General features: G+C 35.8%; 2 protein-coding genes and 1 pseudogene across 14 annotated transcripts; all 3 read right to left on the minus strand.

The window, feature by feature from the left end:
- Window positions 1-3,256: 3,256 nt before the first annotated feature.
- LOC137738185 (putative clathrin assembly protein At5g35200) lies at window positions 3,257-8,513 on the minus strand. 9 transcript variants are annotated; one of them, XM_068477811.2, is made up of 17 exons: window positions 8,354-8,513; window positions 8,059-8,131; window positions 7,778-7,923; window positions 7,617-7,686; window positions 7,170-7,267; window positions 6,307-6,448; window positions 6,107-6,207; window positions 5,791-5,874; window positions 5,571-5,621; window positions 5,395-5,460; window positions 5,226-5,291; window positions 5,044-5,124; window positions 4,881-4,958; window positions 4,481-4,642; window positions 4,315-4,390; window positions 4,052-4,191; window positions 3,257-3,884 (listed from the first exon to the last, which is right to left on the minus strand). In XM_068477811.2, exons 3-17 carry the CDS (start codon window positions 7,859-7,861, stop codon window positions 3,420-3,422), a joined length of 1,764 nt encoding a protein of 587 aa, XP_068333912.2. In that variant the 5' UTR covers window positions 7,862-7,923; window positions 8,059-8,131; window positions 8,354-8,513; the 3' UTR covers window positions 3,257-3,419. The 9 variants fall into 9 exon arrangements, with proteins under 9 accessions (XP_068333912.2, XP_088538431.1, XP_088538433.1 ...); XM_088682305.1 differs by having other exon boundaries at window positions 6,080-6,207; window positions 8,354-8,476; XM_088682307.1 differs by having other exon boundaries at window positions 8,059-8,230; window positions 8,354-8,475.
- Window positions 8,514-11,730: 3,217 nt separating this feature from the next.
- LOC137737072 (uncharacterized) lies at window positions 11,731-17,773 on the minus strand. Of its 5 annotated transcripts, none has more exons than XM_068476430.2 (15): window positions 17,444-17,773; window positions 16,742-17,034; window positions 16,581-16,660; window positions 16,074-16,174; window positions 15,788-15,910; window positions 15,496-15,565; window positions 15,019-15,105; window positions 14,864-14,929; window positions 14,635-14,727; window positions 14,329-14,385; window positions 14,104-14,232; window positions 13,917-14,007; window positions 13,338-13,426; window positions 12,795-12,988; window positions 11,731-12,174 (listed from the first exon to the last, which is right to left on the minus strand). In XM_068476430.2, the coding sequence occupies exons 2-15, from the start codon at window positions 16,962-16,964 to the stop codon at window positions 12,069-12,071; spliced, it is 1,509 nt and encodes a 502-aa protein (XP_068332531.2). In that variant the 5' UTR covers window positions 16,965-17,034; window positions 17,444-17,773; the 3' UTR covers window positions 11,731-12,068. The 5 variants fall into 5 exon arrangements, with proteins under 5 accessions (XP_068332531.2, XP_088538877.1, XP_068332528.2 ...); XM_088682751.1 differs by having other exon boundaries at window positions 16,742-16,979; window positions 17,444-17,771; XM_068476427.2 differs by having other exon boundaries at window positions 16,581-16,663; window positions 17,444-17,771.
- A 1,950-nt stretch (window positions 17,774-19,723) lies between these two features.
- Window positions 19,724-20,578, minus strand: LOC148691630 (putative LRR receptor-like serine/threonine-protein kinase At3g47570 pseudogene; annotated as a pseudogene).
- Between the last annotated feature and the right edge of the window lie 3,662 nt (window positions 20,579-24,240).

A 24,240-nucleotide genomic window follows, 5' to 3' on the forward strand; every position in this document is an offset into this window, starting at 1 on the left:
GATGATGCACTTTATTTAACTGATGCTGCACTTTAATAAACTTAAAAAAAACTTACCATTATTTACAATTTTAGAACAGCAACCAAAAAAAATACCAGTATATCTTCCCTTCAAAAGCGTACCATCAAGGAACAACATTGGTCTACACCATAGGAATCCTTTAACACAAGCTCCAAAAGAAATAAATAAATTTTCAAACCTATTACTATCATTATCAAGTTCTAGTGCACACAACGATCCATCATTGGCATGCACAAACTCAACAACGTACCAAGGCAAAAATCCAAATGAGAGAGCCTCGTCACTATTAACCTCATTATATGCAATATCTTTGCCCAAGCTGCATGGTATTTAACATCAAGACCGTAACTCTCTTTCACTTCTCTGTGAACTCACTTCTCTGCGGATAATATCATGTTACAGTGGAGTCGAGCCCAAGATGTGGTGGGGGCTCGGGCCAAGATGTGTCAGATGCTGCATATTATTAAACAGATGCTGCACATTATTAAACTGATGCAGCACTTTAATAAATAGATGTTGCACATTATTAAATTGATGATGCACTTTATTTAACTGATGCTGCACTTTAATAAACTTAAAAAAAACTTACCATTATTTACATTTTTAGCACAGCAACCAAAAAAAATACCAGTATATCTTTCCTTCAAAAGCGTACCATCAAGGAACAACATTGGTCTACACCATAGGAATCCTTTAACACAAGCTCCAGAAGAAATAAATAATTTTCAAACCTATTACTATCATTATCAAGTTCTAGTGCACACAACGATCCATCATTGGCACGCACAAACTCAACAACGTACCAAGGCAAAAATTCAAATGAGAGAACCTCATCACCATTAACCTCATTATATGCAATATCTTTGTCATGCCAAGCTGCATGGTATTTAACATCAAGACCATAACTCTCTTTCACTTCTCTCATAACATCGTTTGCCTTAATAGATAGATTCGAACGAACCTTGGCAACTAACAAAGAAGACAAAATAGAAAGGTCAAGCCTTTTATTCTCCTTTTGATGAATACGTCCAGTGCAAGTATGAATATTATTTAATTTTTTTAATGAAAAAGCAACCACTAGGCTGTTGCACAACAGCATGAACATGCCATTGACACCCCTCCGACAGTTTCTTCGAGAAAACAGCAGTACAACACACTACTAGTAGAAACAATAGACATCTCCTTCTTAGCTTGAACATAACCATCAACAACTAGATTTGAAATCAAGTTACTCACTAGAAGAAGGGTCTGAATATCTTCATTGCACTTTAATAAACAATTTGGTTCACCTCTATATAAAGAGTATTTCAACAGAAAGCCTCCTGATAACATACTTGGAAACTTCAAAGTCAATTGCCCACACAAATCCTCATAACTAGTATGCGGATAAAGTGGCACAACTAATGCACAATTTTCATATACACATTTCAACACTTTAACAACGGACATGATCTACACCCAAAAGAAAAATAAAAACATAAAGTTAAACTGATGCTGCATATAAATAATTGTATATATCTATGCATTTTAAAATGTAAATCTATAATAAATAAAACTAATGTTGCACAAATATCCCCCGTCCCCCCCCCCCCAAAAAATTTATGCCAACTGATTAAGATTCTATGAGTTGATATCGCACAAGTATTACGTTAAAAATTAATGATTATATAAAACTGATGTTGCACAGTGCATTTTAAAATGTAATTCTATAATAAATAAAAGTAATGCTATACAAATATCCCCCCTCCCCCCAAAAAAAAAAAATATGCCAACTGATTAAGATTTTATGAGTTGATGTTGCACAAGTACTACGTTATAAATTAATGATTATATAAAACTGATGTTGCACAATAATGTTGCACACGTATTACGTTAAGAATTAATGTTTATATAAATTGATGTTGATCAGTGATGCTACACACTTATGCTACACATGTATTACGTTGAAAAAATTAAATGTTTATGGGGGGGGTTCCCACACCCCCAACCCCCAAAAAAAAATAAATAAATAAAACTTTTGCAAATTGATTCTACACGATTCTATGAACTGATGTTGCATAAACTAATATATATATATGATAACTATACTGCAAAAAACAAAAGGAACTTCAATGAAAACCAAAAGCAGCACAATGAAAAATCGCCTTCGCCAAACACTCGATGAAATAAGCTCAAAACCAAATCAAAATCTTCAAAACTAAAAAACTATGACTGAAAAAACAAGAACAATCCAAAAAAACTAAATGCGACCAATAAAAAACTGAAAAATCAGAGACTCTTTCAAAATCTAAACCAAAATAAATTAAAAAACACACAAACACTTGAAAATCTAAATCAGAACACATAAAATTCAAAGAGATGAACGTGAGATAAACACTTACTTTCAAAGAAAGCTTGAATGATTCAAATAGATATTATGGCGAGAGATAATTAAGGGAGATGACGAAATATAAATCGGAACATATCAACTTCAGAGAGAAAGAAAAACAACAGAGAAAACGAAGATATAATTCGAATGATTTGAATCACCGCTGATCGCTATTTAACAGAATATGGGAATTTTGTTTCTAACGGAAAAACCGGACATGACATCATCTTATGCGGAATTTAAAAATGTCCTTTCTTGAAATGTTTAAAAGGTGCTGTCTCAATATATAATTAAGTATTGAAAGTATACTCTAAGTGTAAATTTTCCTAGTTTAAAGGTTGTGTTTTGTTTAATATGAGAAACCCTAATATCAAGGGTATACTAGTACTTTTACATCAAGTTTTGGTTATAATTATCATAAAATTAAAATGATAGCTATAACTTTATATGGAGCCTAAAATTTGGTTATTTCTTCCAAATTTCCCAAATCGCACGATGAAATAATGCACGGTCCATTGGAGGCCTTTCCCTTCCATTCCCTTCCACTTATATCCCTCTTTTTCTTCTTTTCTTCTTTGTTCGGTTTAGTCTTTTGGGGGTGTTAGTCCCTTGTGGTGGCTAGTTCTATCGCTGGATGCCGAGTTCAAGTCCAGTCTGCAAATTTGTTCCAAAGGTTATTGCTGGAAGCAGTTCGCACTTCAAAAAAGTCCTCATGCACTTTTTGTTATTCTCTTTTTTCACTAGGACTCAGTGCACGAGGACTTTTTTGAAGTGCGAACAGCTTGGATTCATATTTTTTTGTTTTTGAAGTTTAACAAGTTGTTCTTTTAGTCTTGGTTCAAAAGAAAAGAAAGGGAGAGCAGAAAATGAGAGAGAGAAGTCATTTACTGTCGAAGCACATCTCAACCTGCAGCACAAGTAGTGCCTAAAATATGAACTGAAATGGCTGCTATTTTACACCAAAAATTTCCATGACTCGGACAGCCGCTGCTCTTCCACTCCAAAACTCAAACCTTGCTTGGGGCAGAAATCAGAAATGCTCAACTTCTTTTGGGGGATCAACTAAACCATGCCATTGCAAGAATTCTGAAGGTGGTTGTGAATAACTCTGATCAATAGCGAAGGGATTGCTGGAAGAATTTGTGGGGTTATGGCTGATGTTGGCTAACTGCTGCTGTTGCTGCTGCTGCATAATGAAAGCTTGTTGTTGAGGCATGAAAGGAGGCATTTGCATGTTGGTTGGCGGTATTGCAAGTGCATTGCTATACGAAGCATAAAATGGTACTGGGCCTTGTTGTACTTGTTGGGGCATGATAGCCATCTGCATGTTGGTTGGGTGAAATGGGGAGGCTAATTGGTAAGGATCAACAACATCATCAAAAGGATTAGACGGCATCTGTCTATGGTAGTACATCACGTTATTATTCGGATTTTGTGTACTTGTGATTGCACCATCGTACAGACTGTCCAGTGTCAACCTGTCCAGCCCAACACCCTGCATATTTTTTAACACAGAAGAGCAATGTTACCCCAATCTTCTGAGTAATTTTTTCCAACAACCGGTTATAATTAATTTGGTGTTATCAGATTGCCTTAATCCAAATCCGTAATCAGGACGAATTATCCTAAGTGCAAGCACGTGACAAGGAAAGGAAGCCTTACCGACTTTATCTCTTCAACTGGAACTACATTAGAAGTTGGTGCTGTAACTGCAGCTGCGTGGCAACTTGGTGCTGTAAAAAGTGCCACCTCCCAACTGGACTCCTCCGCACTTGTCGTATTCAGGCATTCTGGTTTGGAATCTGATGTGATAAGATGTACAAGCCAAATAAACCATTTAGTATATCTGTCCTTAGACTGTTAGACACTACATGCTAGGTAGCATAGTATCAATTAAAAACAAAGGAAAAGTAGAAGTTAATTACCAGGCTCAACGATTGCAAGTGCGAGGGAATTTTTCTCATCCGATTCTGATGTTGCCAGAGTTAAATCATCGAAGCTCTAATATAAAGAATGACAAGAACAGATGAGTGAAGGAAATTAAAATGCAAGTGTCCATTTGTATACCAAACGCAGCAGCATTTACCATACCAGGAGGTCAACAACATGTGATGTGGCAGCAGCCTCACTCTCACTCTTTGGGCCTTCATTTGATTTTTGTTCACTATTATTATCATCTGGTTTGTGGTCAATTAACAAATCACCTTCTATCGTCTCAACTTCCTTGGGAGCAGAATCTTGCTCATCATCGGTCTGATCACAAGTTATGCTGTTGATTAGCTCTTTAATTGAGAAATTTTGGTGGAAAGAAGTTTGATGCACGAAGTATATAATGCGGTTACAACTTGTTATAATTGCTCACGAGAAACATACAAAAGATTTAGATTGTTCTATTATGTGGACATTAGCCTCCCTTCGATCAAATAAGTTTGTCAAATTATGGTGAGTGCATAACATGAGAACCATAGAACAAAAAGTTGAAGCATCATACCGGTGTACACTGAAGCGTTGTACTGCAGGGAGCCTCCTTCACATAATCTTCCAGGGTAGTCAAGAATGATGCAGGGGGCTGCAGTTATAGATAATATCCACAATCAGGAATCAATTCAAGGGGGACTCATAAGAAATACAAAGTCAAAATTGAAAACTCCAACCCGTTCAATTTTAATGAATTCCAGTGCCCGTCCAAAATTAAGGCTCCTGCAGCTCTCAAAGAACTCCGATAACCTCTCTTCCTACAGCAACATAAAATGTTTCCAAATTTGAATATAAAGTTTGATATAACATCTTTGAAGGAAGCAATAGTACAACAACAAGAGCAGTGAGCAACATATACCTGACTTCCTGACTTCTTGTATATTTCAAGTGCTTTAACTGCATCATCTCGCTGCATCTCAAAAAACTGCCAGAAAATAGAGTGAGAGTGCTAGATTGATGTTTCATGAAAGCTAGCTAGGATGGACACAAAAGCCTTCCATATTGCACAGATGAAAACCAAGGCTCACCTTGTCAAGTAAATTGACAATACCACCATTAATTGCAGCATATAGCTTTGCACTTTCACCTGCAACCTGATGGAGGAACACCCTACGCAAGGTTAGAACAAAGATTACAGGAGCTAATCTGAGGTTAGGTTATAGCTAGCTAGTAACAATATTGATGAGGTTCTGATAATTCTTACCATTGAAAGGGCATATTGAATCAAGACATTATATAGTGTTCCCACCTCTGGCTGCAAAACAGCAAGATATCGATACTTTCATAAAATATTTAAGGGGGAGAGACACAACAGTGGCGGATAAGATCAGTTTTCAATTTAAAATGCAGGAAAAATGAATGACACAAATTTCAAAGAGGATAATGAAACTACAAAAATAAAGTAAAAAAGCATGGATTCGCACCTGGCAATCAAGAAGGCGAGAAAGAAGGTGTTGCAAAGCGGGTAATTGCCTTAGTAAGTCTGTGGTATCAAGTTCCTTGGGTTTCTGTAGACATATCAAACATATTAGATCCTTTATTCGTAACAGCATCTCAAAACTGACCATTTATACGATCTGAAAATAGCAAAGAAATGTAACATACAGTTGACGTGTTAAAATCGATAGTGTTTAAGCATACCAAATGATAGGTTGGTTTAGCATAAAATACACGTTCAGTGGGCCTTAATATATTGAAGATCAGCTTGCTTACACATAATGATTTATTCAAACTGCGTACCGAGTGATCTTTCTGAACGTCATACTTCAATACGCGGAAACATTCAAGGTGCTCTTCAAGATATGATGCATATGTCCGCACCCAGGCAGAATAACCCAATGCTTGATGCCAAAACACACCTCAATGGTCAGTCTTAGCAGTGCTAGCTAGAAAACCTCTTCAGATAATAAATTAATGTTAAGAAAAGGAATAGTACGTACCACTTGTACTTGATTCATCCCAAACATGAGATAAATCCAGCATATGACCTCTACTCCAGCTATATTTGACTAGCGAGTCGCAAAATGTATCATCAACTTCCCTCAACCCGCGGTGCACAACAATCACAGTTTTCAGTGCTACCTAGGCATATACATAACTGCAAGCTGAGACTCTTTGTATTCTTACAAATATTGTTTATATTCATGCATTAACAAATAATGGGAAATGTCCATTGCAGACGGAGATCATTGGAAACAAGAATCATATATGCAGAGAGTTATTTGAAGAAAGATGTATATACAACTAATACAACAACGTGGAACCAGGAGTTATATACTTCTTTTTGTCAGGTTGAATACATTTCCAATATTATCACAACACGAAGTCAAGGGGTTACGACAATCATCAAAAAGCAGGTCATCAGGTCTAGTGTTAGCTGAATAATCTGATATTTCAATACGAAACTGGTATTGAATAAAGAAAACTTGAGGGTTCTAGTTTACATTTATTTTCCCTTTCTTGATCTAGTACTGCATGAACAATACTAACTACCTATATCTGAAAGGATTCGATGTAATATGACTTTAATTTTACCACCAATATTGCCTATATTATACATTGGTAGAGTGGAAAATCGGTTAAATTTGAGAAGAAAAACTACTTCCGCTGAGCTGCTGAAAACACTAAACCGTTTGGATCCATTAGTAGATTATCTATGATATATTTATCGACTAACCCAATCTTATCATATGCAATTGACATCTACTCCCTGAACCTATCAGTTACTTCTGCTGTATGTATGCACTGCATGAAGCAGTTGTAAAGGGAAACAAAATAAGCAAGGTGGTCAATAGGAGCATACCTTCCAACTGTGGGTCTTAGAAAGACGCCTGGCAAGACCAAAGATGCAATACGCAACTTCAGCGCGAGGTCGTGAAGCTGACACTGCATTTAATATAGCTGGCAGCACAAGAACATAAGCAATCTAAGTGGAGATGAAATGAAAGTAGGCGAGTAGCAAACTTGTTATTTTCTGAATTGACATTAGATACTCGGAAAAACTTATTGCTGAAATTTCTCTGCATCCTATCCATATAACACAATGAAAAACAAGTCTGAAAACATTGGTTTATAATCTGAGGCTACTTTTCTAGTAGAACCGAACCGAATAATTGAATGCTCAACTTCCCTAGCTATCAGTGGGAATTTTCATATTACAGATCAGAAGTATCCAATCGAATGAAAACCATAGATAAATAAACTCAACGGAACAAGCATGCATGTTGGCAAGCAACAGCAATTCACACACTTATAACATGTTTCTCCTTGGGCAGTAGTTCATCATGATTCGTGGCCTTGGCGATGGCAATGTCCAGTGCCTGCATTGCATATCCCCTATCAAGTTTTATGAATTATAAAGTGATCAATCTGACAAACTAAGGTGACAACACACGCAAGCTTTAATATTACCTTGAAATCACCATTGGCTTTCGCCAATCCAACTGTTTTCAACGCTTTTCTTAAGCTTTTCTGGCTGCCGGCCCCTGCTGCCATTCCCGTTCAAGAGGATATGTATATAATTCTCCAATCCCCTGTGAATAAGCTCCGACACCAAACTGAACAAAACATTCCAAATTTTACTGTGGACGCAGAACTTTATTTGAAGCACAAAATCGAAAAAAATGTGTTTCAAACTAATGAAAAAGAAATGCACAATGATCGTTTTATATCGCGGTTAATATCTATAGTACCTCAAGGAACAAGAAACACCTTCGGCAGTACAAATTCTCGTATCAAGAATTGAAACACTTTCATTCAGAAGCCCTTGTCATACAAACCAAACATATATTATGTTGTTAATCGCTCCTAATGCTAATTCCCTATTAACAAGCATGCACTTACGCATTTTCAAATTTTTATGATCTGCAATGCATATATATATATATATATATATATATATATATTGTATGTATTAACGAATTAAAAGGTAGAAAATTATTTATAAATAAAATAAAATTAAATAAATAAATAAAACAACGTGATCACCAGAGAGGGTTTGATTGCCTGCCAGAGACAGGCAGTGATCGGAAGGAATGGCCGGATGTGGACTCCAAAATTGCAAGGACGAAGACGAACGCATGAAAAAGGCCTCTGCGTTATATTCGCACCGCAAATGGAGGTGATAATAAATCCCGCGACATTATTCAGTTATTTAAACTAACACGTTTTAATATTTGTTGTGATTTCACCAAACCCGACAAGGCTCCAAAATTAAAAGAGGACTTGGCCAAAGCCTAGCATCGAGCCCAGAAGCAAGTTAAGGCCTTCTCAGCCAAGGGATACAAGCCACGTGTCTATAATTGATGTGACAAGTGATGGAGACTAACTTACTACCAACTAAATAACACTTTTTAGTGGCATTACAAGTACAAGGCTGATGACTCACTACCCTTCAAGTGCTTTTGGGTAACAGCAAAAGTTACAGCAGTCGGGCTAATTTGTCTATATAACGGAGAAGAGACAACAGAGATAAGGACACTCAACCAATTAAACAAACAAACATACAAACTCTGCTCTCAAGCTAGATTTGCATCCAAAAGCTAAAATCAACCCAGATCCAGTCTTTTTAGCGATAGTCCTTTAAGGAAGCTATCTCTTGTTTAGTTTAAAAGCTCTGCTACCTCCCTCAGTAGCATAGTATAGATTCCCTTATAAGAAGTTCAACCTTGCCCGACAAGGTGAAATCTTGCCCGAAGCTCTTTGTTTGTTTTCTAAATTAGTAGATCTATTACTTAATGCTTTCTCCAGCATATATTCAAGTCATTTCCACTTGTTTTTCTATTGTAAAGAGTTCCATTTGCATCTGGATTTGGTTAAGTTTAATGGATATGTTTCCATTAAGAGCAATCTAGGACCAAACAAATGACTTAAAAGGCTCTGAACTCCCTCCATTCAAGCATACAAGATTATAAACTAAAAGTCCTTGTTTGCAAGGCAAAAAAAAGAGTTCAATGTGGACTTAACTCATCCACGACAATCCTTTGATAACAAGAAGTATGAGTAACTTGGGGTGCAAGTAATCGACTTCAAACACACTTGTTCTACATCTGCTATACTGAGATAGCAATGGCACACCTAACACTTAGTTAGTTTTGATTATAAGTCTCAAGGCCTACACCTAAGACCCCACAAAGGCACCTTTCAGGACTAACTTTGTTCTCTTCTTATAACACGTTAACAAGTAAGAGCCCAACTACACATCTAAAGTGCCAATCCCTTAGGAAGCTGTGTTGAGGTCCAAGGAGCCTTCTCCAGATAAATCTTTGCCCGAACACTAGCACTCCTAGAAATTTCAAATTATAAAATCAAAAACATACACCCCTTCAAGTCTTTTTGTATTTTCATATGTAACTTCCTTAGGTTTTACAAAGCTTTCATGTAACTCCTTCGTTACAACAACAAAAAAATACGATAAATCTCAAGGGACGTCCTTGTAATTAACTCTAAATTTGTCAAATAGAGAATTATCATGGAATGAGCTTTTCGAAAACAAATATGACTTTCATAGGTGTTGGTACAATTTTTGAAACGTCATGACCTTTTATGAGAATACAAAAAACATTGGTGTGAAGTGTAAATAACTCTTTCACATTTTATACTTTTTTGGGAGCTGTTAAAACTGTCACTCTAGCCACTTAGTACTATGGTCTGTGGTATTGTTCGTTATTTGTAAGTGAGAGGTCTTAGGTTCAAATCTTGTAGACAGAGAATTCAATACCAAATTAGATTGCCTATTATGCAGCTTAGCCGAACTCCATCTCTCCTTAGTGTAAAATATATTGTTGTACTAAAAAAAAAAGAAAAAAACTGGCACTCTTAAATAGCCATTTAGAAAAAGAATTTCAAGTAACATTTTTTATTTTTTTTAAATCTCATTTTATCGTTTAAGTTCCATTTCTACATCTCTTGCTTCATATTTTTCGTCTTTGCGAGATACTAGGCTCCACATAAGTGCGGGGAAATTCGTACACAAAAATAGTTTGCGACTCTCATTCAGGGACTTTCTTCTTATATTTGAAACCTTCTTATTAAAAATTATGTAAAATTATCTCTTTAAAAAATCAATTAAAATTATAATCGTTTAGCCAGTTGATTTATAGCTAATGTGGATGGGTTGATTACATTATTTTACTTAATATTTTATAATATCAATGGTTTCGATCATAAATAAATTTTCCCTAAATCCGTGAAGAACTATTTTAGGGTAGGAATTTACCTCTAATAAAGGTGCCCATTTTGTTCCTTACATGCAATTAACCCATTCAACTAACTACGCCAGATGAAGGATATTCAGCTTATGGGATTTAAAGACAGCGTGCAGAGCAGATGGGTAAAAAAATCCAAATGACCTTGGCTTGTGAGTCTGTGACTAATAGAGGATGAGATCTGTACGACTATATGGCTTTGACTTTTGCACTTGAGAAACTTTGCCTGCAAGAGATTCATGAAGGAAAGGTTCAGTGCTGTGATTTTTTTTAAAACAAATTTCAGTGTTCAACTGAAAACATTATGATTCATCTTCTATCAATAGATAACTGTTGAACGACTAATGATTTCAAATTTAGTAAATCTTTTTGCAGAGATAATCTTTAAAGAGTAAGTAATTTAGAAAATAAGCGGTTTGAAACATGCACAATAAGAAGAAATGTGAAGGTTAAAGGAGAAGATCCTAACAAGGTCGTCAACATTCTCTTTATCGTTTTTTGTCCTTTTCCAATCCAATCCTTCTCTTAGAATCCTTTCTCTTAGTTTGGCAAAAGATGTGACTGAATTTTTATGAGGTGGGTTTTTTAATTTGGCTTTTGTGCGTGTTAAATTTGCCCTTTTAGGCTTGTGTCTTTTGCTCATGTCTCATGGTGGTGTTGATGTAGTTAATCATGATGCAATTGGTAGCTTCGTTGGCGGTTTTTTGCGCAGCGACCCTATCGTAGCGGCCATTATTTGTTTCTTCTGCAGTTCCTCTTTAGAGGTGGCGCTGCTTGTATGCAGAGTGTTCCCATGTTGTTTTTGCTGGCGATTTTGTGCGCAAAGTCTCTTTAAGTTACAGATTATAAAATGATTGAATTTCTAGTGAGGATTAAAGTTCTTTTGACTTTGAAGTGCTATTTGTGTTCTTGTACTTTTCACACTAAAAGATCCGCAGATATAGCGGTTATTAGATTGGCAATGTTGGCCTTGTTTTTATTTTAGGGTTATTTTTGTCTGAGGATCCTTCGGATTTAATTCAAGATGGGATGTTTGAAGTTTGTACATTTTATTGAGTTGCTAATAAAACCACTATCATTTCGTCTAAAAAACATAAATAGTTGAAAGCCTTGCTCATTCATTGAAGAAAACGAAAAGTTATCAACTCTTTCACACTCTCATTCAAGTAATTCCTCTTTATTTGTAAGTGAGAAGTCTTGTATTCGATTCTCACCAAAGGTGGATTTGAACCACATTATTGTTAGCCCATTGTGAGGCTAAGCCCCTTAGCATAATATCGTTTGTTTTATATATATATATATATATATATATATATATATATATATATAAAATAAAAAAGAAATTATTCTGATGACCTGGTTAAATAGCACATAAATCACAAGGAAATAATCAAGCCTCAAAACTACACAATGATGGTGAATGCTGATTCTTGAAATGCAACCATAGAGTTAACAAAACGAAGGTTTACTGGAGTCAGCTGGATTTGTTTATGGTATCATACTTGCACCATCTTATTGAGATTCACAGCTTCCTGTGAATTCTTCTCAGCCAATGTTTCGGCATGGTGCTCCAAATATTCTTTGCTATTCATCTCTGTTAATCTGCACTCCGCAGTGGTTTCACAGTCAATACTAGCAAAGTTGCAATATTTTGATCAAAAAAGCAAAGTTGTAATATAGAGAGATCCAGAACAACCAGATTGACAACTTCATACAACCAAAACTACGTCATGTCAAAATAGACTTATTCTTCAAGTTTTTTTCCATTCCCTTCCCAATTCAATCCCAGAAACCTTAAGTCACTTATTTTCAGTTACACTTATTTCGTTTTAGGGGTTGTAAATGGTGAAAGTAGGACAAAAACATGACGCAAGATTCTAAATGAGATATACTGGTTCGAGTTGTAAAAGGTTGGGATAAGACAATGCATGCCTAAAAGAGGTGAAGGAGAACAAGACCTTTTGATGACCCAAAATTTCTAAACATAATGCACGCCACATTTTCTTTCCCGCCCTTAAATCCAAATCAACAGAATTGATTTGATACTAACCTCGGGAATTTCATCCAATCAAAGCGTGCATATTTTCAAGAAAATTGGGAAAGTTGTCATGTAGTACTAGAAAGGATGCACCAATGAGCAATAATAGACAAATGAGACAGGTACAAAGATAGAATCCGAGTTCCAAAGTAATTGCTATTATGGATTCTGCAGAGGAACATACCTACTAATGGTGCGGTCTTTGGCAAAACCCAATTCATTATCCACGCACAGCCCTGCAACATCATTTTTCCTTGATCTCGAAGAGGTTCTAGGTGCAATTTGTTGGGCATCAGCGATTGTCACTATCTTTTCAAAGAGTTCAAAGGGAGTTCCCTCAGCTGTACACAAAAGCCTGGCCTTGTTCTCGTACATCACCTGTGGCCACATTAGTGAATAGCATAATTTAATACAGCTTATCTATTTCGAATGCTACAAATCATGATGGGGGAGAAAGGAATGGTGATTAAGCTATAACCCAAATGAAGTTACAGCAGTATCCTATGGAGGACAACCAAAGATATGAACAAATCTTATTCCCTAATATTTCAGAAAAGCGGAATGTTGATGTGTTTGGGAATTAGCAGGAAAAAGAGGAGGAGGTATTGAAAAAGATTTTACAGAGGAGATGTGTTCCCTTCCGTGTCAATTTGGAGCATGAACTGACCGAATTCCAAAAGTTGTAACTAAAATGGCCAACCTATTTATGAAGAAACAGAGAACATACATCAACTAGAGTGACAAACCGGTATGCAGCTGTCCTATTGTGGAGTCCGAAAACTGGGACGCCCTCCAATGCCAAGGTATGGTAGTTCTCTGTAAAAGGAAAATGCAAAACCTTTAAGAGAACTTATTCTTGATTCTTGAAATACGAAATTTGCATAATAGGGTGTTTGGCAGCTCCTACTACTAAAGAAGAGCCAATAGTTCTAAGGAAATACGATTTCAATCTTTGTGCATCCAAGTAAAAATAAAATCTATAAGGGTTGACAAAGATCGATATCTATCATTCATTTGTCACATATAGGAATAGGCGGATAAAAGACACATGAATTTTGAAACTGCGCAAGTATTAGTCAAGAATAAGATGAGAAGAGGTTTTAATTAAAAAAAGAATACAGGGATGTATGATCCAATGTTCGACATCCAGATTTATGTTTTGCAGCTCCTATTCTTAGTGTAGGACTGCAACAGTACTAAATATTAATTTGAATCCATTCCCAAGACTCAACACAACGATGTCATATATCGCTATCTTAATATCCTAATATGCATGAAATGATCGAATCTGCTAGGCTTTACTTACTGCACAATCCCAGATAATCTGCAGCTCCCAATGGTCTGTCACAGAGTTCCTCAAAAGGAAAATACGCACATCCGTTAGCACCTAGCGGAACCTTATAGGAATTAAAAAAACATATAGTCAGATCCAAAAATCAACATGACTACATAATATTTCTCAGCACATGCCTCAAAGGCAACCAAGAAAGTACCTTTAATGTCCTTCCCATTACTACTTCTGCTTCTTGTGGAACAGCTTCGTGTTCCCCAATCAATTCTTGAAATTTTTGCTCAAGAAATCCCGACAAATCTTTGCCAACAAAGTAGAAACCCTGCTCCGCCTGTAGTTAAGGTCCAATCATGAGATTCGATATTTATAAACATTAGGTAATATCACCTGAACATGTGGAATAATCTTAATGGACTTGATATCTCACCGAAGTCAGTTTCCGGTAGTCTACTGCAGAACCAATTTCATGAACTACACATCTTTCCTACAGCCAAAATATCCCGTTGTTATGAAGTGCAAACTAAATAACAGATAAGGAAAGCATGATAAAAAGTTATGCACACGATGTGTACACAAACAAATTTTCTAGCACCAAACAAAACCCAGTTAAAGATTTGGTCACTCCACAAGTGGTTTGGCTACATTTTAACTTGTTTTGTGCCAAGCGCATTTTAAAATCACTGGTTTGAACCAATCTAATAACGAGCAGATGAGATCACATCCAGATACATACCTTCAAGGTTGCAATGAACGGCAGAAAAAGATCCCTCTGCAGTCCACCTTCATACAGCTTATCTGGAGCACGATTGGAGGTGGAAACAAGGATCTAAACTTGCCTCGCACAAAAAATTAAAAATCAAAATCAAAACAAAAAAAATTGTATGAATTTCATTGGAAACTGCATAGATTCAGTGTATAAAAGGCCATGAGCACAAGAGAGTAAATAAAAGTAAACTACTTACAATACCGTTATCAAAGAGATGTCTAAACAGACGATTTAATATTAATGCATCAGCAACATCAGTCACCTACAAAAGACCACAGGATAATCAGTACAACAAAAGAACAAGTAGTACGATATGATTTCCAATCATATTTTCACATACTAGTACTCTACCATGAATTCATCCAGACACAACAAGACTGCCTCGTCTGATATCTCTCCTGCAACAACTTCAAGCGGATCTTCTACACCCTGGTGCTTCTGAGAAAATATACAACATCCACACTAACCTTAATGGGTAGTTTTATAAGAACTAGTACCAAAGCAACAAATGTCCAGAATGAAATGAACAGTTAGTTCGAATGTACAGATGAAAATTAACTGATTGAAAAAAATGTGTTCCTAATCCGGAAGTATGAAAACCAGTTGTATTGTAAATGCACAGCTCTTATTTTGAAATAAAATCTCTCTTTTCAAAAGTACTGTAAGACAACCTGTTCAGATATCTACTGCACTACATGATACATTTCTCACAATGGGAGTTAAACAATGTAACCCTAAAACTTTACCAAACACAGCCTACGTTCGCATAAGAAGATATTTCTCAGATATGACAAATGAAGTTTTTTTTTATCAAGAATTGCATCTTACTCGCAATGTTTTATGTACATTCAGCATAAAGTCATGAAAATGAATCCTCTTTTTCCTCCAACTGCATTGTCTGAGAAATGAAAATCAAAGTATTAGGAGATAAATATGGCAATATGTGACGGAGGAAAAGTTGGAAAAGTTGACATTCAAGAACAGAAATAAATAAATTTTGATAACCACCAAGATCCATTGTATTTACAAGGACTGTTCCTCAACGATTATGAACAACAGCATGACAATATCTAGAAAATTAAACAATAATATAACAAAAAGAACATTCATTTAAACTTACAGCTGATAAAAAAACAAGTCCATCAACATGGTTTTACCGGTTCCCACTCCTCCATATAGATAAAGACCTTTGACAGGTGAGGTTGAAGATTGTGGGATGAAACGAGACCACAACCACCTACTCCTGTGTACGGACAAAAGGATGAATGATTGGTAAATACTTCTAGATGGAACAAATTAGAAGTAGGAAAAGAAAAAATTCACCACGAAGCTAATGATAGGCTATACCAGCCTACAATTTGAATTTGGATCACAAGTGGTGAAATTAAACAAGTTTCAAAGAGTACCTTCCGGATTTTGCAGAAGTTGAATATCTATCCAACCGGCAGGCATCAGCTGATTGCACAAGTTCATCATAAAGCCTTTGGAGTTCTCTTAAGGTGCCTACCTGCAAAAATTAGTCGTTTAAAAAAGAAAGAAAAATAAATAGAGAACGCATATTAATTGTCTTAAGCAATAGTACAGTTCTTTCAGCTGTTATCCAACCAGAGCACCCCACATTTAACACATGATTTACTAAATAAGACCGAAAGTTTAAATCTTCTAAACCAAATTACGGGATAATTTCCCTCTAAATAGTGTCCAGTAACAAACATTATCTGTTCAACCAAAACAAACAAACAGTATGTGAAAACATGAAGCTGACTTCCAAGGTTTGCATGCACCGTCACTGCGCCATTTAACACTTCAAATTTTGAATGAAGGAAGATACCAAACAGTTTTCATTCTTACCATTTCCTCATTTATACATATGAAACTGATAAAGAATACACCCACTGAGTTGTTTTCCGTACCTGGTAGGCATCACCGTCAACAAGTTCCCCTGCAGCAATTCTTCGTTCATACTCAACAAGTGGCCCCGCTTTTTTTACATCTGCTATTGAACTCAAAACCATCAAAACTTACACTAGAATGCTTCTTTACAAACTAAGACTACCCAAAATAGAAGAAGTACCTCCATTAGTAACTTGAGCTGCATCAATTGACAGAGCTCTTGAGACCATAAGCGTGGGGGGTGGAAGTATATCAAACTCGCCATTTTTAGCGAATTGATGAGCAACGCCAGCACAGGTGTTTACCAACGGCTTCTGCCTTGTCACAAAACCACTTGAGTAATGACATGCTTGATGCCGCAAAGACAATCTACATTGGTGAATAGATTGAGCAATCGCTCTCATTTTCAATCCAAGGCTCTGATAAGAATCGAATTTCCAATAAGCTTGCTTAATGTAACAGACTAACCAAACCCTGAAAACAATGGCATCTAAACAATTTACAATTCAAATATGAATTGTAAGCACGAAAATTTCTGCAACGAATAACAAAAGAACGCTTGTACAAAATGATATTTCCAAAATTTGATGCCTACAGTTTGTGCTAAGAAAAAGATACTAGTAATAATTACAAGTTCCTGCACATATTAAGTCAATAATTTTCCCTTAAAAAAAACAAGTCAATAATTGTTCATGGGTCGTTTTACATATGATAATTTAATTCAAGTAAAAATGGATCAGTTAAGCCCTAATTCAAGAAAACAGCTTAATTCTATTTACCACCCAAAATTATTTATAAAGTAGAAAAAGAAATCATAACATCATATTCCAGAATTGCAGTAAAAATTTAAGAACACAGAAAGAAAGTAAAACCGAAAACTCACCTGAAGAAGTTGCTGGGTTTCTACTTTGAATTTGAGATAAAATTGCAAGTTACAACAAAACCAGCAAATAATCAGAAGACAGGAACCTCGGATTCCGACTTCTTGTGAGGAGGTTGGGTTTGGTTCGGTTGGGTTGCGTTTTCCAATGCAAATTACAGCACGTTTGATTTGCTTTGGCCTCCCTCTGAGCTGCTTAAGTTTGACTATCTCATCTCATCTCATCCCAACAAAATCCTCACCACCATCATTTGAGCTTTTTTTGGTAACTATCTCCCTCTCCCTTCCTCTCTCTCTAAACTTTTTTCTGATTTGTTTTTTCGTGTGTACCAAAAAGATGGAATATTTCTTCAGATTTAGAGGTGTGTTATCCACACACCTCATTTTACTTCTCACACCCCTTGATAATTTCTGTCTGTTGATCTTCTTCAATTCATCCGATCTGAAGGTCAAAAATTAAAAAGATGTGTAAGAAGTAAAATAGGATGTATAGATATCACATCCCCAGATTCATTGTGAAAAACATAAAATGGAAATTGGGTGGAATATCCAATTTACAAACTAATTAACCAATAACAGCCTTCGCCAACCACTTCGTCCTAATTTGGTAGTGAGGTAATTCTGAAAAAAAATGACTATTAAAAAAAGTTGGGAGTTTTTTTGTGTTTGGTAAACATTCAGCTTCAGCTTTTTTTTCACAATTTTGGGTGAAAAAAGCCAAAAACACAAAACTGCAAAGTCCAGCTTTGAAAAACCAACTTTTTTTTCACATTTGTTTTGCATAAAAGTTTATCAAACACTATAATATTGCTTTTTTTTTTTTCTCAAAAGCACTTTTACAAAAAAAGTTTACCAAAACATTCTGCTACTTTATTTCATAGCTGTTTATTCTCACAGCACGACAGAAGCATTTTTTTTTTCAAAGCACAACGATATCAAACCAATCCTTAATAATACGATCTAGTATTCTTAAGTATCATTCTAGGCAAAGACAATTTAAACTAATAATAGCCCTCCTGATTAGACCATCTCCAACCCACGAGATAAAACTTAAAATATAAGCTTTAAAGCCCCCTAAACCATCTCCAACCACTAGGCTAAAATAAGTTTTGAGAAGAAAATATATCTTTAGGTTAAATTCCCCCCAAGATTTAAGTTTGACTTAAACTATTCTGGACATATGAAACTGTCATATTTTAAACATCTTTTTGTCTTTTACTTATAATCTAACGGCTGTAATCAAATGAGATCAATTCTAATGGTAAAAAAAAAAAAAAAAAAAAAGGATTTGACGACTCAAAATTAAATCTAACATCTAAAATAATTTAAAAAATATATTTGAATCAAATTTCACTTAAACTTTAATTATATATCGGAATTTAAATATTTTTAGATTAACATTATGTTTGGTTCATGAATATTAAAACATTTTTTCCTCGAACTATATCATAGCACGCGGATTAGTGACACCACATGACTAATTGAGGGTAAAATTGATACCATGTAATAGTAGAGATTTTTGTGTTATCTGTGAGACATTCAAATGACATGGTGGGAGAATTGCATCAGTAAACTCGGAATAAAGATAACAGAGTCATAGACCTAATTGAAAATTAACCATTAACAATATGATTGAGACTAATAAGATCAACTAAGCTAGAAAGCAAATGAAACATTCTTTCCTTATTCTACTATATAAAATGCTGAGTTCAACCTTACAAGATGTCACACAAATTTGATAGATAAAATATCCTTATTCAAATGATTTCTTGCACGCAAACGCGAGACGAAACTAATTATGCAACAAACTTAAGCTCACATTTACCAGTCCCGTTATCCTAGACCTCGTGGTCAAAAAAAATTGTAGTCACCCACCATTCGATCTTAAGTCCTCGACTGTTGGATTAAGATCGAACAGTGGTTGACCATAATTTTCTTACACCATGGTGTCTAGGAGAATGGGACTCACATTAATATTTCTAGCCTCTACCTCTTAAATTGAGATATGATTCTCCAATTTGTTGACAACAACATCCATAAGCATCCGCTCTGACAGTGATATCACAGAGCATGAGAGTCCAATTTGCATTATCAAAACCGAGCATTCCTCCAACCTTCTTGCATGAACTGGGATTTGATCACCATGTGCATCTTCACATTCAATTAGCAATGAAGGGTCAACTATGTCTATGGCATGGTCAGGTATCGCCATCGTCACGAACTAGTGAATGCTTAGACCACCTTTGAACATGTCATTTGTAGGTTGTCTTCATGTGAATATTTCTAGCAACAATAGTCCAAAGCTGTAAATATCTCCAAAGACGGAAACTTGGCCTCCCATGCCATACTCTGCCATTCAATACATACATTAGGACTTAATTTGGCCTAGTGATAAGTTATTAGGAAAAGAAAACATTGGAAGTGATAGAAACTCATACCTGGAGGAATGTAGCCTTCGAACCCTTTAACCCGGTTGACATGGTTTGATTTTGAGAGGGATCATCAGACTCCTCCAAGATGAACCTTGCTAAACCAAAGTCACCAACGTAAGTCACCAACGTGAGCCACTATATCTTCGTTAAGAAGAACATTCCCTGGCTTCATATCACAATAAACAATTGAAGTTCCACAACAATGGCGGATATAATCCAATGCAGAAGCAACGTCAATTGCAATATTGAGTTTTTGGATAAGGCTCAATCTCTTGCTTCGAGATTGCTCATCATCTCGTAGATGCAGCCAGGCATCTAGGCTTCCATTCACCATATACTCAAAAACTAGACTTTTGAAATCTTGGCCCTGATTGTCAATGCTTGAGCATGCAGTTATGATCCTGAGAAGATCAATGTGCCTTATGCTTCTTAAAGCTTTGCATTAATCCATAAAACTCTTGGATGCTCGTTGTTGAAGAAGGTTTAATACCTTTATTGCAACTAGAGTTCCATCACTGGGGAGTACTCCTTTGTAAACAGAACCAAAATTTCTTGAACCAATCAGATTTCCATAGAGAACCCAATTAGTTGATTCAACAAGTTTTGAGTAAGAGGCTTCTAATTTCCAATCCTTATAAGGACATGAAGTTGTAGGTAGACCTTTTCGCTTTTTAAGCATTGAGCAGGCAACAATGAAGCCAGACATAGCAATTAAGAAGGCAAGTGCACAAGTTACAGGGATGACTACATTTCGGGCAAGTAGTCCTCAAGATGAATGAGGCTTTATGTTGGGGCATGCAAGTAAATGTAATTTGAGTTGCCAGCACAGAGCTTAGGATTTCCAAGAATTGAGAAACCAGGTACATTTGAAAAGATTCCGGCTTCAGTTATTTTACCCTCAAAATTGTTATATGAAGGGTTAAGATGCGTAAGAAATTTAAACTTGCTTAGAAATTCAGGAATTTGCCCGGATAAGTTATTACGTGAAAGATCCATATCTTCCAGGCTTTTTAAACTTTTAAGAGATTGAGGAATTATTCTTTGAAACTCATTACTTTCCAAATTCAAGCGCATCAACATAATACAACTGCCAAGGCTTGTGGGAATTTCAGCTAATAAATTGTTTCCTGATAAATCTAGCTCTACTAGATTTACCAAAAGACCAACTTCAGACGGCAGCAAACCAGTCAAATGATTGTCATACGTTCTCAAATAAATGATTGTCCACTCCAACAACACCGATATTGTCCCCACTTAACCACTTACACAATCCTCAGGTGTAAGGTTTTATCACAAAAGGCCTTAGTGTTACTTAGAGTGGGGTAATCCTATTTAAATGGCTTTTCTCCTTCCCTTCTGGCCGATGTGGGATAGATGTTTCCAACATTTCCCTGCATGTGAGACCCCATTTTATGGGTCACACATGGAGATCCACACATCGGCAACCACGTGGAGCCATGTTGGGGCTCACCGATCGAGCGGGGCCAAATGGGGACCCACCTAATCACATGGCATCTTTGGCCTACGTGGAGCCATGTCGGGCCTCACCCAATCAAGCGGGGCCAATAGGGACCCACCCAATCATGTGGCAATACGGGCTCGTCCCTTAACTCTGATACCATGTAGATTTTCTAGATTTGAGATTCAATGTGTTTTATTATATTCAAATGTACAAGTGACAAGGTATATATGAGACATGAAAGGGAGGAGAAGCAGCTAACTAGAAGGAAGAAAAGAAGGTTGTTTATCACAGCCAATTAGGGCTCACCTACTTAACACAATCAGTCATCTTCCTTAGATCAAGGAAAAGCTTTATCTACTTTACACTAATCAATCACTTCTCTTAAATTAAGGAAAAGTTGATTTACAACAATATGGCCTTAAGCTTACCCCAGAGATACTACCCATGGTAGCTGACCCTAGAAGCTAACCCTAAACCCATCAAGACACACTTCATTCCTTTAACGTATGCCAAGCTCAATTCAGTACTAGAGAAAGCTGGATTTGTTCGAAGTAATGCTGATTCCTCACTGTTTGTAAGAATGGGTACCTACTACAAAAAAAGTAGTCATTACCAACGAAGATTTTCCGGGGGCCTAAAAAAACAGTCGTAAAAAGCACATTTTGTGGCCATAAAATATGAGTCGTCGGTAACATGGCATGAAACAAATTTTTATTACCAACGCACATGATGTCCTCGGAAAAAGTCTCAAGTTTTGTTGGAATTGTACTTTTGTTTGGCGAGAAGAATTGGCGCCAGTAATATTAACAACGAGTAAAGTTCTTATCGAAAATATAATGGTTATTTCCGAAGGTTTACTCATGTTGATGAAATTGATTTAGTATTATCGAGGGAAAAAAAGTCCTCTCGGTAATGTTTTCATATGTTTGGGAGAAAAAAGTCCTCTCGGTATTGCTTTTTTATTTTCAAGGGTGATTAGTTGTTGTCGGATGTAATCATATTTTTTCCGACAAAAAGTTTTCTTTGTTAGAATAAATTTTAAGGCATATGGTTTTGTTGGAATCAATTATTTACTAAAGGTCACATGTGTCGTTTGAATATTCTTGAAATAAATTTGATGCTTAATTTAATCATATAGCTTAGAATACATATGGAGAAAATTGGACCATAAAATTAAAAATAAAACTATTGAGCAAAAAGGTGTATAACTTAATATAGTATTTTATGATAAAGAAATAATTTGCATGCCCTTGTTAAATCATAACATTTGTCATGGACATTGAACAAAGTATAACCACATCACTTCCACAACTAATTTTTCAGTCAAAAAAAAAAAAAAAAAAAAACACACACACACACACACAATCACAATGAGAGCTTATCCCACAATTTCATCATCTTCGTCATCATTTTGGTTGGCTTGAATACCCCCATGCGCCTCTTCTTCTTGGTATGGCTCATCATCATCATCATCAACATTAGGCATCTCATAAACATTTCTAGGCTTTGTTTCCACCACATAACTCCAAGCCTTATTTTTAATCTCTCTCACATAAAAAGCTTGGGTTGCTTGGTTTGCCAGCACAATGGCCTCTTTAGTATTCAACTTGCAAGTTGTATTAATACTAATTATTCCATAACAATATATTTTATAGCCTGTTCCTTTTCGCACAATGTCATACCACTCACAATTGAACAATACAACTTTATTGCCTTCTGTGTAACGAAGCTCAACCACGTCTTTTAATACTCCATACCAAGGCACACTATCAATCTGATTCTCCCCCTTAACCATAACTCCACAATTTTGTGTTTTTTTTATTCTCATCATGTTGTAATGCATGAAACCTAAACCCACTAATATAGTTATCAGGATAATATTTTACTTGCCTTTCCAGATCGAGAGCCAATGAAAGCATTTGCTTATCAACTTTGTTACCATAGTATAGTTGTTTGATCTGCATATATGGAAAGAAAAATATTGTAGAAACAATATATCTAATAATCAACAGTTTTCACATAAATATTATACATACCCTCTCATGAAACCAATTTGAAAATTGAAGCCTATGTGACTCCTCCATATTTCTAACACCAGAATGCATTAGAATATTCTTATGTTCTCTGCGCATATAACAAGAAGTTAGTTAAATTAATATATTAAAATATTGTAATAGTAAATATAAGTAGTAAAAGATCGAATGTTGAAAGTTCATTTGGTATGGGGGATTTCTTACTGAATAAAAGGTAGACATTCATCACAATTTTGTAGGACATAAAACTTGGCAGCCTCAAGGAGTTCGATACTCATCTCTTCAAGTACACCTTTCCCAAAAAATTTACCTGGTGTTGAAAAAATAGGTAATTGAGATGTATCAGATAACGATTGACCTCTATCATTATTTCTATCCCTTTGATTAAACTTAGTTTCAACTCGATGCAAATAACAAGAAATACTACGTTCTCCAGCGGCCACACATCAAGATAAATTTCCAAAGTATCCATCTAGAACTTGTAATTCAAATAACCATTTACATAAAACTCTATTATCATCATCTGACAACGTATAGTCACCTGGGAGAAAATCAAGCTTACCATCTTCTCTTACTTTTGGATGATATATTTCCCTTATACCCATTTCGCGAGGATCAAGGCGAGCATTTAAAGAATCCTTTGTCTTACCATCAATGCTCATCATTGTGCCAATCACTCTCTCAAATACATTTTTCTCGATGTGCATAACATCTAAGTTGTGATGCACCAAAAGTATATTGTGCTCTTGATTATATTAGGGTTGCATCCATGCCATTTTTTATATTAATGCCTCCAAACTTCAAGGGAGGCAACAAAAACTCTCCATAATCAATATTCGAAGTGACCGTGAGCATACAGGTCACCTTAAAGTC

Source organism: Pyrus communis, chromosome 13 (genome assembly GCF_041283825.1).
Source record: "Pyrus communis isolate YQ-2024b chromosome 13, ASM4128382v1, whole genome shotgun sequence".
Taxonomy (NCBI): Eukaryota; Viridiplantae; Streptophyta; class Magnoliopsida; order Rosales; family Rosaceae; genus Pyrus; species Pyrus communis.